The sequence below is a fragment of the Mobula hypostoma genome, chromosome 8 (assembly GCF_963921235.1).
Source record: "Mobula hypostoma chromosome 8, sMobHyp1.1, whole genome shotgun sequence".
In the NCBI taxonomy this organism is placed as follows: Eukaryota; Metazoa; Chordata; class Chondrichthyes; order Myliobatiformes; family Myliobatidae; genus Mobula; species Mobula hypostoma.
In genome coordinates this window covers 99,941,096-99,957,428 of record NC_086104.1, presented here as the reverse complement: position 1 = coordinate 99,957,428, position 16,333 = coordinate 99,941,096, and the positions used below count along the sequence as shown (strand labels likewise).

The following is a 16,333-nucleotide window of genomic DNA, read 5'->3' as shown; positions in this document are numbered from 1 at the left end:
AATGGTTGTTACTCCAGATCCAAAACAGCTTGGAGAAACAATAAGCATTCAAAACTGAATTTAAGAATACACAAAATATAAAAGCAATCCTGTAAATCGCATTTTAATTGAACTCTTTTGATTTTGTTTTTATTCTCTGTGTTTTTGCTCCTACTTTCTTGTAGCTGTTTGTGTGATTTGTTTATTTTTTTTGCATGTTGGGGGGGGTTGATGTTCTTGTTCTCATCTTTACATTATTTGTTTGTGTTTTTACTTGTGGGAGTTGGGGGGGAAGGTTGATGTTTTCCTTTGAACGGTTTCACAATGTTCAACGAAATGTTATATACAGTACATGGACCGATTGTATGTGCGTACATAAAGTGACACTAGGGGGTGTGTGTGTAGTGGTGGTTGGGGGTGTGGAGGGGTGGGTGTGAGGGCAGAGGTGTTGATTAGCCTTACTGTTTTTGAGTCTGTGGTCCTGGCGTGGATGGGAGTGCGACAAACAGTCCATGAGCAGGGTCCTTCATGATGCTACTGGCCTTGTTCCAGCTCCTTTCTGTATGGTGGGTAGGCTGGTGCTGGTGATGCGTTGGGCAGTTTTGACGATCCATTGTAGAGCCTCCCTGTTGCCCTAGTGCAGTTTCCATACCCTGCAATGATGCAACCTGTCAGGATGCTCTCTACTACACATCTGTAGAATGATGTGAGTATGGATGTGCAAAGTCCAGCTCTCTCCAGTGTCCTCCAAAGGCGTTGGTGAGCTTTTTTGCCTGTGGAAGATGTGTTCCAGGACCATGAGAGGTTACTGTAGAAACTTAATAAATTCCATTTTGCTGTCTTGATGTCTTTTCAATTCTGTGACAGAAGGCCAAGGCTTTAGGCCTGGCTGTGTGATTAAAAGTACTACTTTTGCCCCAGGTATAAAATAAATGGGGAAAATGCTCTTCTCTACTGTTTCCAGGTCCAGGATTTGGCATCTTTGCTGTAACCCATCTCCTCCTCCCGGTCATGTCCATGTGGCTTCAGCGTAACCATGGAGATCAGGCATACTGGGAGATGGCAGCTGCCAATTTCAAGCATGCCATCGGTCTGTCCTCAGAACTGGTGATGGAGCACATCCACTGCTTCATCCAGTCAGGTAGGAGTTCGTTTACATGTGTGGAAGAGGCTTCATTCTAGTAGGTACGTTCAAATGTGGAAACCAAACTCAGTAATAGATAATCGGTTGTCATGTTATCATCTCAATAAAGTTGCAGCTTAGTAACTTTAGGATGACAAAGGTAGGTTTATTACACAGAGTGGTGGTTGTGTGATACATGCTGCAGAGGTGGTGATAGGGCCATTAGGGACATTTAAGAGAGTCTTGGATAGGCACATGGATGATTTTTAAAAAATGGAGGGATAAGTGGGAGGGAAGGGTTAGATTGACCTTAGTGTAGGTTAAGAGGTCGGCACGACTTCCTGGGCCAAAGGGCCAACAATGTCCCATTTTCTTTATTAATAGGTGATTGGCTGTCACGGTTATTATACCAGTGCTGTGCTGCTTCTCAATAAAGTGCCTGCTTAGTGGAAAACACCCTGGATTAAGCCCAGTCGGCAAATGTCAGCGGTCAGTAGGAGGACCTGTCGCTGTGCCTGAGAACTGTAGAATGAGTTTGCTGTGGACATCGATTGGATTCAGCTGGGAGATTGCTGTGGCCAAGCTGGATGCGATCTTGTCCTATGTTAGAATGTCTCAGGTTTGACCTCTCACTCTGTCTAACTGTGAGTTAGGCTGACGCAGTGGTGAAGTTAGCAGAAGTTCCAGTAGCCCAGGTTCAGTGCTGGGCTCTGATGCTACTTTCCGGGAGCTGTGTACCCTGTGACCGCGTGCGTTTGCATCAGCGGCTCGTTTCCTCCTATATCCCAACGACACGCAATGTTACCGTCAGTTTCGAGAGGACTAGAATGTAAGAGCCAGGAGGTAATGCTGAGATTGTACAAGACATTAGTCAGACCACATTTGGAGTATTGTGAACAGTTTTGGACCCCAAATCTAAGAAAGAATGTGCTGGCACTGGAGACTGTCCAGAGGAGGTTCACGAGAGTAATCCTGAGCATGAAGGGGTTAACGTATGAGGAGTGTTTGATGGCTGTGGGCCTGACTCACTGGAGTTCAGAAGGGTGATCTCATTGAAACCTATTGAATATTAAAAGGCCTAGATAGAGTGGACATGGAGAGGATGTTTCCTATAGTGAACAGAGCCTTAGAATACAGAGGCATCCATTTAAAATGCAAGTGAGGAGGAATTTCTGTAGCCGTAGCATGGTGAATCTGCGGAATTCGTCCCACAGATGGTTGTGTGGGCAAAGTCATTGGGTCTATTTAAAGTTAGGTTCTTGATTAGTAAGGGTATCGTAGGTTATGTGGAGAAGGGCAGGGGAACAGGTTTAAAAGGGACAATAAATCAGACATGATGGAATGGTGGAGCAGACTCGATGGGCCGAATGGCCTGATTCTTTCCTTTGCCTTATGGTCTTATAGTGTAATACACTGCTGTCTTCCATAATTAGAAGGACTGATTACAAGAAACTCTGCTATTAATCCCTTGGTTGTCATCTGTCTTCTCCTTGGATCATGTGTCAAAGCCCCTGGTCATAGGCTGTGATGCGAAGGTCACGTTTCACTGACAGGTCTCTTCCTCCTTGTGCAGACATTGGCTACGAGAACAGCATCAACACTATGTTGAGAGACTTGCTCCAGCTGCTCGTGTCCTGTATTGCGGAACCCACTGAGACCATCTCCCGGGTGGGCTGCTCTTGCATCAGGTAGGTGTGCCTCCGTCCTGGGTACACTGGGTATGTCCCAGTGGGGGGACGAGCCTTCTGGCCAGGGAACTTCGCGAGCCACCAACTGTTCATAAATCTCTGTGATTGCGTGGAACTGTACCCCTCAAAGAGCTGTGGTTCAGAGCCTTGATCATAGAGTCACACAAACATATTATCAAAGTATCTGTGTATCATCGTGTACAACCCTGAGATTCATTATCTTGCAGGCATTCACAGTAGAACAAAGAAGAATAATAGAATCAGTAACAGTGCACAAAGACTGACAAACAACCAATGTGCAAAAGAATAATAGAAGAGTTGTTGAGTCTGAAAGTGGGTCTATCGGTTGTGGAATCAGTTCAGTGTTGAGGTGAGTGAAGTGATCCACGTTGATTCAGGAGCCGGGTGGGTGAAGAGTGATAACTGTCCCTCACCCTGGTGATGTCGGACTTGAGGCTCCTGTGCCTTCTTCCCGATGACTGCAGTGAGAAGAGAGCATGGCCTGGATTGGTGGGGTTCCTTGATGAAGGATTCTGCTTTCTAGTGATAGTGCTCTTTGTAGATGTGCTCAATGGCGAGGCAGGCTTTCCCCGTGACCAATCTGGGATGTATCCTCCACTTCTCCATTCTTGGGCATTGGCGTCATTTGGCCAGTTGTGTCCGTGTCAGACGTTGGCCCATCGTGTCCGTTTCAGACGGCCGGCTGTTACGCCGCTGGTGTTTAGGGTGACAGGGAATGTTCTCCGTCTCTGGCAATGTTCTGGCCTTCCTTCATTGTGTTAGTAGCTCAGTTTTTACTACTGTCAGTCATGCATGCTCTGGGTAGAAACAGGAGCACCATCATACTAAGATGTAGAAGGATTCTGTAATTGAATCTCTTACCCCTTACCCTAAAGCTATGTCATCTCGTTTGATTTACCTGCCACAGTACATGCACGTTATAACCCACTCTCAGATCAATCTAATGCTTCCCTCCCACACAACCCTCCATCTTGTTCCTTCCACCCCTGGCAGGGTGTTCCATGCACCCATTACTCTGTGTTACCTGCCTATACTTTCCCCCAATACGTCTGATACGGGGAAAGGTGTCCTGCACTCTAAACCCTCTGTTCTCCTCGTAATCTTATATAGCTGTCACGTCCCATCTTAGCATCCTAATGGTTCAACTTGATGAGGCTGTATGTATGGCAGGCTCAATATTACATTTTCTGTTCTTCACCAGTATTTAACCTTTCATCCTCAAACCGAGTACTGTACTACATTTATGGAGGGCATGTGAGATGTTATATCCCTGGTTTGGCTCAGTTTGGATTGGCTGAGGTGAACTGGGCTTGAATGTTGAACCTCAGAGGATCTCCAGTCGTTGAGAAGAATAAGTTCTTATGGCTGGGGTACCAGAGGAAATGGAATTGGGCTGCATGGTGACGAGGAACAGGATCAGCCCAGATTGCAACATCGACCTTCGTAAGTCAAAGTATTAAGTACTTTGGGATGTGATGTTGAAGTTGTATAAGATATTGGTGAGGCATAATTGGAGTACTGTGTGCATTTCTGGTCACCTACCTATAGGAAAAATGTAAATAAGGTTGAAAGTGTACAGAGAAAATTCACAAGGCTGTTGCTGGATCTGAAGGAACTGAGTTATAAGGAAAGATTGAATAGGTTAAGACTTTTTTCCCTTGGAATGTAGAAGATTGAGAGGACATTTGATAGAGGTATACAAAATTATGACGGGTTTTGATAGGGTAAATGCAAGCAGGCTTTTACCACTGAAGTTGGGTGTGACGACAACCAGGGGTCATGGGTTAAGGATAAAAGGTGAAAAGTTTGAGGGTGAACATGAGGGGAAACTTCTTGAGAGTCATAAGAGTGAGGAATGAACTGCCAGCACAAGAGTTGCATGCGAGCTGGATTTCAATGTTTAAAGAGAAGTTTGGATAAGTATATAGTTGGTAGGGGTATGGAGGGCTATGGTCCTTATGCAGGTCGATGTGAGTAGGCAGTTTGAATGGTTTAGCATGGAATAGATGGGCCAAAGGGCCTGTTACTGTGCTGTACTTTTCTATAACTCTATGATGAGAAGTGTGGATAAGTACATGGATGGGAGTGGTATGGTCGAGGTGCAGGTTGATGGGACTAGGCAGAATTACAGTTTGGCACAAACTAGATGGGATGTTTCAGCTTGTATCAGGTAGACCCATTATTTCAGCTTGTTCCTGCCCCACTGAACTCATATCAGCATGACGCTGGGCTGAAGGGCCAGTTTTTGTGCTGAAGTGCTCTATGACTCTATCTCAGAGCATGTTCATGGGATTGAGAAAAGTCCTTTTTGATCCACTCATCCTTCCCTGCTCCTGGAGGGAAAGGTAGGGAGCAAAATTTTATTTTTCATGTGTCAGGAAGTGAATGCCATAAAGTGGTACATTCCCTATGCAACCAGGCCAAAATTGGTGTTAATGTTGTCTATATTCAGGTAGCCTACAGAGCCAGCATTGCACCCAATCCTAGAATTCACCAGTGAGCGGATTTGTCCTGTACTCTTCCGGCCTACCTATTCTGCTCTGTTCCAACTGTTTTTGTGATTTGTTGCAGTGGGAATCCAGGGACATTGGAAGATGCAAACAATGTCACCAACTCCGAGGAACAGTCGTATAGCAGCATTATTCCAGTGTAGGCCAGGACAATGAGTTTAAGTTCTCATAGACTTGGGATATTTCAGATCAGTTAGCTGCATACATTGAAAAGTTAGTATCAGTAACGTTGCCTGTTATTTGGGTTTGTATGCCCTGTCTTACAAGGGAAGAATTAGGATAGTTACTACTTACTAGAGGATATGCACATTTACAAATTTTATTTGGCTAATTCTCCTTGCACTTAGTGGAATTTCAAATCTCACTCCACCTCTGCTTGATCACTGAACCTAATGGGATTAATTTGTTAAAATGGTGGTTTGTCCTCCAGCTGTCAGAGTTGTGTTGATTTGATATGAAACAGCATAAAAGGCGTTGGAGGAACTCAGCAGGTCAGGCAGCATCTGTGGAGGGAGTGAACAGTTGACATTTTGAGTTGAAATCCTTAATCTGAACTGGAAAGAGGTGAGGGAATTGGCTAATATTTAAAATTAAAGGTAAAGGATGGAGCGGGAGCTGGTGGCTGATAAGTGATATGAGACTGCTTTGTATACTAAAGTAGACAGTCACAGTACATCCTTTCGTTCATTTACTTTCACCTTTGCGTTATACATCCATGAAAGTCGTGAATGTAAAATAAACTTGCTGCTTTTGTTTCTTCTAAACATATTTAAGAGTTTGCAAAGACTTCATAGTGAAATCTGGATTGGAAAAAAAAAGTAGAAATCCAGTCATCTGTTTAATTAGAAAAGGAAATCATTATCTCATCCGGTCTAAAGGTTTAAAGGTCAAAGGTTATTTGTCACACATACGTCAAAAGATGCAGTGAAATGTGTCATTTTCATCAATCAGATCAGCAACCCATGAGTTTTGCCATGATTCTGGTACCCACAACTCACTCACCCTGACCTTGAAACATGGGGGGAAACCCAGGCGGTCATGGGGAGAACGTACAAACTCCTCACAAGCAGTGGTGGGGATTGAACCCCATTTGATGATCGCCGGTGCTGTAACTGCTGTGCTACTGTGCTACCTGTGGTCTGTTTGTAACTCCAGATCCACAGCATTGAACGCTGAATGGTGGTGTTTTGCGTGTCACACTGTGACCAACACACCACGGCGAAGTCTTAAAGCATGTAAATGTATATGGTGAATAAAGTTGATCCTTGACTTGCCAAATCTCCCTAATCATCAATTCAAGATTTCAGTGAACATGTTATAGATACGCTGATTTGGCTTTAAGCTTCTTTGTTTTGAATAGCTGCTGGTACTCCTCTACCTTTGGTGATTCTCTTTCAGGTACGTCCTGGTTACTGCTGGACCTGTGTTCACCGACGAGATGTGGAGGCTGGCTTGCTGTGCTCTGCAAGATGCCTTCACGGTTACCCTGGAGCCAGTAAAGGTAGTGCTGTGATTCAGGCTGCTCCTGGGGATTGTGGCTGATGCAACAGACCACAATGAGTGACATCTGCAAGGTGTCTAACAGGACTCTGAAAACTCACAATCAAACACATTTTATTTTCCTCGTGCGCAAGGAGAACAGCATGGCCCCATCACCCACACTGTTCTGAAGCTTGAGGAAGAGAAATGCCATTTTTATACATGAAACACCCTGGTTTTCTTGGCTGCATAAATCTAAGGAAGACACTCTCAAGTCCCGCCAAACTCATGAGGTTGAGACGGTTCGTCCCACCCCAAACCCTGGTTTGTGTGGATGCTGTGTAATTGCTACCCTGTTACAAATTAGTGCCACAAGATAACAGACAGCACACGGCATACGGTTAAAGGAATTATATTTATGAATCTAACTAAAGTGTTAGTAAAGAATAACAAAAAGAAAAGGGTCCATTCTAATTAAACAGTCAAATGTGCACAAGTTGGAACTCATCTTGAATTTCTCTGTCAGTCACGTGCTGGGCCCTCGGTCAACATGAAAGCACACACCACCTTCTGAATGTCGCTCACAATCCATCTTGAACAAACTGCTCTCCCACGGGATCATGTGCTACGACTGGTTCTCCGCAGCGACTTCTCTCTTCATCTTCCCTCGAACAAAAGCCCAAGGCCAACCTTATTGTCCCTCACCAAGAAAATGTCCCACTAATTGGATGGCTCACGTTCCTCATCATCGCTTATCTTCAACGGTAACCCAAACAGACTGAAAGCAGAACAAATACCTCTTACAGAGCTGCTAAATGAAATACCTACAGCATAGCAGTAAAAATGTGAACCAGGGCACTACACACAGAATTGACTGAGTTATGAACAATCACCATTTGGTTAACTATGTATGTTGGAGTTCCTCATTTGCAAGATCAGTTGCCATTCACAATACAGGTGCTAAAAGTCGATGGAACCTACAAGCTGATAGCCGACGATACTTTGAAGTTAGTGAAGTAATTGTCCCTTAGTTGGTGTGTGTTCCTTGCATCTTACGATTAAATCCACTGTATGCCACATGGCTCCAATCCCCTCCTGTGCTCTTCAAAGTCCTTTCCTGTCTGGTCAATATCTTAACCCTTGCCTTGCCACAACTTCCACGTTGCAATAGGGCTGCGTTCACCAGAGCTTCAAAGAGGTAGTGGTTTGACCAGATTGTTCATCAGGGAAACCAGATGGCTTCCGTCCTTGGAGAGGGAGAGGGTGGTAGAGTTTGAAAGCTAACTCACAAACTCTACAGAGTCTGATGAAAGTTTGTCTGTCGTCTGTCTCTGTTGCCCCTGTCTTTCAGATTTGGCGTCACAATCAACAATTTGCAGTAGCTTTAACACAGTGTGAAGTGCCAAGGTGCTCCACACCAGCATGTACAGAAGCACAATGTTTACACTCAGTGACCAGTTTATTAGGTGCAGGAAGTATCCCATGAAGCGGCCACCGAGGGTATGGTCATGGTCTCCTGCTGCAGTCCATCCACTTCGAGGTTCAGTGTGTTGTACATTCAGAGACGCCCTTCTGCACACCACTATTGTAACGCCTGGTTATTTGAGTTACTAGCACCTTCCTGTCAGTTGAACCAGCCTGGCCATTCCTTGGATCTCTCTCATTAACGAGGCGTTTTCACCCACACTGCCACTCACTGGATGTCTTTTTGTTTTTCACACCATTCTCGGTAAACTCTACAGATAGTTCTGCGTGAAAAGCCCAGGAGATCAGCTGTTTCTGAGATACTCAAACCACCCTGTCTGGCACCAACAATCATTCCACAGTCAAAGTCACTTAGATCACATTTCTTCCCCATTCTAATATGTGGCCTGAACAACAGCTGAACCTCTTGGCCATGTCTGCTTTGATGTTGCTGTCACATGATTGGCTGATTAGATATTTGCATTAATGAGCAGGTGCACAGAATAAAGTAAACGCTGAGTGTTGGTCCAATGAGATAAAGAGACATGAAACGAGTGATCAAAGTGTTGATACTGAGGAATAAAGATAGATAGTGTGCCCTCAAGAGGATTAGAGAGTATCAGCTATGGGGAGAGGTTGGACAAACTTGGACTGTTTTCTCTGGAGCATCGAGGGCCGAGGGGTATAGTTAAGGTAGATGGCCTTTTTGCACGGGTGGAAGTACTGAATATTAATATTAAATATTGACTATTAAGAGGGCATAGCTTTGAGGTGAGAGAAGGAGATTTGCAAGGCATAAACGTAAGAGATTCTGCAGATACTGGAAATTCAGCACAACCCATACAAAATGCTGGAGGAACTCAGCAGGTCAGGCAGCTTCCATGGGGGTAGTAAACAGTCGACGTTTTGGGCTGACACCATTCATCAAGAATTTATAAGGCAAAAAGTTATTTTAACACTGCGTGGTTGGTGCCTGGAATACTCTGCCGGGGCAGTGGTGGAAGCAGAGACTACAGCTATGTTTCAAAGACATGAACAGCAGAGAATAGAGAGAGATGGCCCATGAACAGGCAAAGAATGGAGAGAGATGGTCCATGGACAGGCGGAGAATGGAGAGAGATGGTCCATTGACAGGTGGAGAATGGAGAGAGATGGTCCATGGACAGGCGGAGAATGGAGAGAGATGGTCCATTGACAGGCAGAGAATGGAGAGAGGTGGTCCATGGACAGGCAGAGAATGGAGAGAGATGGCCCATTGACAGGTGGAGAATGGAGAGAGATGGTCCATGAACAGGCAAAGAATGGAGAGAGATGGCCCATTGACAGGTGGAGAATGGAGAGAGATGGTCCATTGACAGGCAGAGAATGGAGAGAGATGGCCCATTGACAGGTGGAGAATGGAGAGAGATGGTCCATGAACAGGCAAAGAATGGAGAGAGATGGCCCATTGACAGGTGGAGAATGGAGAGAGGTGGTCCATGGACAGGCAGAGAATGGAGAGAGATGGCCCATTGACAGGTGGAGAATGGAGAGAGATGGTCCATGAACAGGCAAAGAATGGAGAGAGATGGCCCATTGACAGGTGGAGAATGGAGAGAGATGGTCCATTGACAGGCAGAGAATGGAGAGAGATGGCCCATGAACAGGCAAAGAATGGAGAGAGATGGTCCATGGACAGGCGGAGAATGGAGAGAGATGGTCCATTGACAGGTGGAGAATGGAGAGAGATGGTCCATGGACAGGCGGAGAATGGAGAGAGATGGTCCATGGACAGGCGGAGAATGGAGAGAGATGGTCCATTGACAGGTGGAGAATGGAGAGAGATGGTCCATTGACAGGCAGAGAATGGAGAGAGATGGTCCATTGACAGGTGGAGAATGGAGAGAGATGGCCCATTGACAGGTGGAGAATGGAGAAATGCCAATGTGCAGTCATTGAAGATTCCGTACTGAAGCAAGCAGACCTGTTCAAGATGCATTGTTAGACTCAGCAAGCAGCACACCCCTCAGTGGCTTGTACAATTGAGCAGGTTTGTTCTTTGCCTTGCAGAACCTGCTGGCCTGTTTCCGGAGTGGCTCAGAGAGCTTCAGTGGTGATGCATGTGAGGTGAAGGTAGCAGCACCCTCACACTCTGCCAGCGCAGAGGCAGAGTACTGGAGAATCCGGGCAATGGCACAGCAGGTAAGATAAGGACCTGTATAAGACATTGGAGCAGAGTTAGGCCATTCAGCCCATCGAGTCTTCTCCGCCATTCTATCACTTTCAACCCCGTTCTCCTGCCTTCTCCCTCTAACCCTTGATGCCCTGCTTAATCAATAACATATCAACTTCCACTATAAATATACCCAATGACTTGGCCCCACAGCCCATCAGTGGCAATGAACTCCACAGGTTAACTACCCTCTAGCTGAAAAAAATTCCTCTTCATCGCTGTTCTAAAAGGACATCCTTCTATTCTGAAAACGTGCCCTCTGTTCTTAAACTCCCCCCATGACAGGAAACATGCTCTGCACATCCACTCTATCTAGGCCTTTCAATATTCAATAGGTTATGGGTTTCATTGAGATCCCTCCCCCGCTCCATTCTTCTAAACTCCAGCAAGTGCAGTCCTGGAACCATCAATATATTAACCATTTCATTCCCAGCATTATCCTCTGGACCTTCTCCAATGCCAGCATGTCCTTTCTTAGATAGAGTGTAGCCTACGTTCACTCCTTACATGACTCAAACATCAATTGCCTTTGACACTGTCAGAATTACAGTCTTATAAAATCACTCAGACTGACAATATAATCCTCAGCCGCCTCCTCTAACACCTGCTTCTGAGTGTGATTCTGGGCTGAAGTGCGCCAGTCCCATCAACTAGAAAGTTTATTCAATTCCATCAGTAAGTCTGCCGGTGCCCAGTAAATGTTGGAGCTCACCTCCACCAATGAAATGGCTTTTTCCTCACCTACAGATCACTGCGTTTTGTTCTTTGACATTACCACCATCAACCACTACATGATATTAGTCTTGAATAATGTGGGAAGATGCTCCACATAAAAATCATTTATTTATTGAGATACAGAATGGTACAGACCCTTCCAGCCCTTCAAGCCAAGCCACCAAACAACCCCCGATTTAACCCTAGCCTAATCGCGGAAGAATTTATAATGACCAACTAAGCTACCAACTAGCACATCTTTGGACTGTGGGAGGAACCCAGAGCACCCGGAGGAAACCCACGTGGTCACGTGGAGCGTACAAACTCCTTACGGACAGCGGCAGGAATTGAACACGGGTTGCTGGTACTGTAAAGTGTTGTCTTTCATTTGATAAACTGTATTAAATGAATGAAATGAAATGTGTTTCAGGCTTTTGGTGCCTTTACCCATGATTTCCAGTCTATCTGATTTGTAACGTTTCTGCATCATGACATGACCTCTCATTCAAATTGGGCTTTTATCTTACTTTAGTTTTGAGAAATGGACTTCTCTATTTGGAGCGAAGGAGGAGAGATGACTTGATAGTGGAGTACAAGATAAGATCCAGTGGGTAGCCAGAGACTTTTCCCCAGGGCAGAAATGACTAATACCAGGGGAGCATCATTTTAAGGTGTCTGGAGGAAAATATGGGGAGGGAATATTATGCGTAAGTTTTTTTTTACATAGAGAGTGGTGGGTGCATGAAACGCCCTGCTGGGGGTGGTGATAGAGGCAGATCCATTAAGAACATTTTTAAAAACTCGTAGTTGGGAACATGGATGATAGAAAAATGGAGGGCTATGTGGGTTAGATTGATCTTAGAGTAGGTTAAAAGGTCAGCACAACATTGTCGGCTGAAGGGCCTGTACTGCATTGTGTGGTTCTGTGAATGCCTCTTTCTTGCCATGGTTTTATACATTTGCAAACTCATTCACTATACTCTTCCCCAGTTTGATATCCATGTATGCCAGCCATTATAGTTGGAACATAATAGAACATAGAACAGGATCAACCCCTTTGGCCAAAGTGCCCTGCCAAAACAATTAAATTAGTGATCAGATGGCCAATTAAGCTAATGTATGTCCATATACAATCACAAACAAGAGAAAATCTGCAGACACTGGAAATCCAAGCAACACGCACAAAATGAAGCGTGGACTGTACTTTTTTCCACAGCTGCTGCCTGGCCTGCTGAGTTGCCCCAGCATTTTGTGTGTGTTACTATGTCCATATCCTTCCATCTTCCCACAGTCATGTGCCTGTCTAAACTTCTCTTAAATGTCCCTAAAGTATCTGCCTCCACCACCACCCCAGGCCGAGCATTCCAGGCATCCACCACTCTCTTTGTAAGGGAAAAAACTTACCCCTCACATCCTCTTTGAACCTACCCCCTCTCACCTTCAACGCATGCCCACTGGTATTAGACATTTCTACCCGGGGAACAGATACTCTCTGTCTACTGTCTACTCTATCTCTGCCTCTCATTATCTTGTAAACCTCTATCAGATCTCCCCTCAGCATCTGCCACTCCAGAGAAAACAACCCATTCTTCGAGTTGATCAAATATCAAGTTCAAATTTATTGTCGTCCGACTGTACATACGTACAACCAAACAAAACAATGTACTTCTGGAGCACAATGCACCCACAACAATGTTCCCCCGGACCACGGTGCCCCTACAAGATTGTACATCACACACAGCACATAAAACAAAATATTACCACAAGTAAGTCAATAAAATATAATTCAAAGTGCATGTAGTGTGCAGCACGGGTAAATGTGTATGATTTTTACTCATTCACTCAGACACTGAGGCAAGGTTATTGTGGTAGAATTCACCTGTAGCCACATTACGGTGATAGCAACTCCATCTTTAAAGTAATGGTGATATATTTCTAATCTGTGTACTGTAGCTATTCTACCCATTTATTTCCAACAGTGAGTCAGAATCTTTGCCCTAGGCTTGAAAGGTCACATACTTGTACGGTGGGGGCTGGGGGTAAGACGTTTTAAAGGTAATGTGTAGGGCAGGGTTTTTTCACACAGAGTGGTAGGTGCATGGACTAGGTTACCAGGATTAGTAGTGGAAATAGGTTGTGTGGTGGAGTTTGAGGCAGGCACATGAATGTGAAAGGAATGGAGGGATATGGTTGATATGCAGGTGGAGGACATTTAGAATAAATTGGCATCAAGACTGGCAAAACCTGGTGGGCCGAACGACTTGTCCAATGCTGGACCCTGAACAAAACTCTCACAGTCATTAAAATTTACTACAATGTGTTTCTCCATCTAAACACTTACCCTTCAGATTGATCCAATCTTCTGTTCGGGGAATGCAGATCCCAAATAGCAGGTCTTTTAAGAGCTGTATTTCACTGTGTAATGATCAGGAACACAACTGTATCATCTCTCAGGTTTTCCTACTGGATACTCAGTGTTCTCCGAAGACTCCCAACAGCAGAGAGGGTTTTGAACATGCTCAGTCCTGTGTGCTGATCATCGAGCTGCCGCCGGATGACAAGCCCAACGGTCACACTCAGAGGAGGTAAAAATCCCTGTATGCTTGGAGAAGAAGGATTCTGGCTGGACCTTGGCCTAGATTCCCAATCAGTTGATATTTTTCCTTGTGCTCCTGTGAGTTGGAATAATTAATATCGAATGCTTTTGAGGAAAGTAGGCTTTTCACCCCCCTTAGACCACAGTCTGCCATACCCCTTAGACCACAACTGACCGAACATCTCTTAGACCACAACCCACCGTACCCCTCTTAGACCACAACCCACCGTACCCCTTAGACCACAACCCACTGTACCCCTTAGATCACAACCCGCCGTACCCCTTAGACCACAAACCGCCATACCCCTCTTAGACCACAACCCGCTGTACCCCTCTCATCCATGTACCTACTCAAATTCCCCTTAAGTGCTGATGTTGCAAATAAACCCCCATCAACCACTTCCGCACTTGCATCATCATCTGAGTGAAGAAGTTTCTGCTCCTGTTCACCTTAAATATTTCGTCTTTCACCCTTAACCCACGACGTTTATAGTTTCACCCAAACTCATTGGGAGAAAAGGTCTGCTTGCATTAGCCCTATCTGTACCCCTCATAATTTTGTACACCTCTATCAAATCTCCCCTCAGTCTCCTTCAGGGAATAAGGTCCAAACCTATTCGACCTTTCCCTGTAACTCAGGTCTTCAAATCCTGACAAGAGCTTTGTAATTTTTCTCTGTACTCTTTCAATCTTATTGATATCTGTCCTGCAGGTAGGAGACCAGAACTGCACACAATACTCCAAATTTGGTCTCACCAATTTCAACAACCCAAGTCCTGTACTCAGTACTTTGATTTATGAAGGCCAATGTGGCAAGAGCTTTCTTAAAAACCCTATCTACCTGCGATGCCACTTTCAAAGTATTATGGACCTGTATTACCAGATCCCTTGGTTCTACCGCACTCCTCAGTGCCCTACCGTTCACTGTGTAACACCTACCTGGTTGGTCCTCCAAAAGTGCAACATTGCACACTTGTCTACATTCAATTCCATTTGCCATTTTCAGCCCATTTTTCCAGCTGGTCCAGATCCCTCACCGTCCACTACATTTCCAGTCTTGGGTGTCATCCTCAAATTTGCTGATCTGGTTAACCACATTATAGATGACAAACACTAGATCCAGCACCAATCCCTGCGGCACTCCACTAGTCACAGGCCTCCAGTCAGAGAGGCAGCCATCTACTACCACTCTCTGGCTTCTCCCTCAAAGCTAATGTCTGATACAATCGACTACCTCATCTTGAATGGTAACCTACCTCCCATGTGGAACTTTGTCAAATGCCCTGCTAAAGTCCATGCAAACAACATCCACTGCCTTGCTTTCATCAACTTTCCTGGTAACATCCTTGAAAAACTGTGTAAGATTGGTTAGACATGACGTAACACGCACAAAGCCATGCTGACTATCCTTAAACAGTCCCTGTCTATCCCAATACCTCTATATCCAGACCCGTAAAATGCCTTCCAATAACTTGCTCACTACTGACGTCAGGCTCACCAGCCTATAATGCCGTGTGAACCTTTCTAAACAACAGAACAACCAATCTTCCAGCCCCTCACCTGTGGCTAAGGATGCTCTGCTAGAGCCCTCCAGCTTCTGAAATAACCTCCTACATGGTCCGAGGGAACACCTGGGGATTTAGCCACCCTAATTTGCCTCACGACAGTGAACACTGTAATCTGTATAGAGTCTACAGACTTTGTCCATCTCCCAGATAAATACCAATGTGAAAAAATACACTTAAGATCTCCCCCCTCTCTTTTGACTCCACTCTGGTCTTCCAGTGGACCAATTTTATCCCTTGCAATCCTTTTGCTCTTAACATATCTGTAGAAGCCCTTAGGATTCTCCTTCACCTTGCCTGCTAGAGCAACCTGATGCCTTGTTTTAGCCACCTGATTTCCTCCTTCAGTACTCTCTTCCATTTTTCATCCTCCTTAAGTACCTCATTTGTTCCTGACTGCCACTACCTGCTATACACCTCCTTTTTCTTAATCAGAGACTCAATATCTCCCAAAAACCAAGGTTCCCTAAACATTTTTTTTCAGAACCCTTTTCCATTTTGTCTGCCCCTTCTAAAACTCAAATCTCCTAAAATGCTTAGTTTTCGACCTTAGTCACTCTGCAGCCAAACAACACAATGGCAATAAAACTGTGTCCCTTCACACCCTCATACATTTTACTCATCCACTTTTACATTCATCTCTTTAACTATCTTTTAGACATCGTAAAATTTCCAGTTAAAATGTAGCACATTTGTCTCAATTCCATGTCTTGCCAGGATCTGTGTGTTAATATGGTCCTGGTTGTGCATTCTTACCCTTCTTCACATAATCAGGTACACTCCATCTTCCAGTGTTTAATCTCCCCCTCCTTCTCTCCCCCCACCCCCAGCATCCAGTGCATAATCTTCCCTCCTCCCGATTTCCTTAGTATCCAGTATTTAATTCACCCCCCCCCCGCCCTGGTATCCAGCATTTAATCTTCTCTCCTCCTACACACCCTCTCCCCAGAGGGTGTTCAATCTCTCCCTGGGTATCCAGTGT

The 16,333-nt window shown here is 45.0% G+C and overlaps 1 protein-coding gene across 2 annotated transcripts in view; it reads left to right on the top strand.

Moving 5' to 3' along the window:
• Window positions 1-16,333, top strand: part of arfgef3 (ARFGEF family member 3) — a 160,243-nt gene that overhangs the window by 129,663 nt on the left and 14,247 nt on the right. For both annotated transcript variants that reach the window (XM_063056470.1, XM_063056469.1), the window contains 5 exons: window positions 944-1,120; window positions 2,676-2,790; window positions 6,720-6,822; window positions 10,314-10,445; window positions 13,645-13,775. In XM_063056470.1, the coding sequence (XP_062912540.1) occupies window positions 944-1,120; window positions 2,676-2,790; window positions 6,720-6,822; window positions 10,314-10,445; window positions 13,645-13,775 (658 nt within the window). The remainder of the gene's footprint in view (window positions 1-943; window positions 1,121-2,675; window positions 2,791-6,719; window positions 6,823-10,313; window positions 10,446-13,644; window positions 13,776-16,333) is intronic.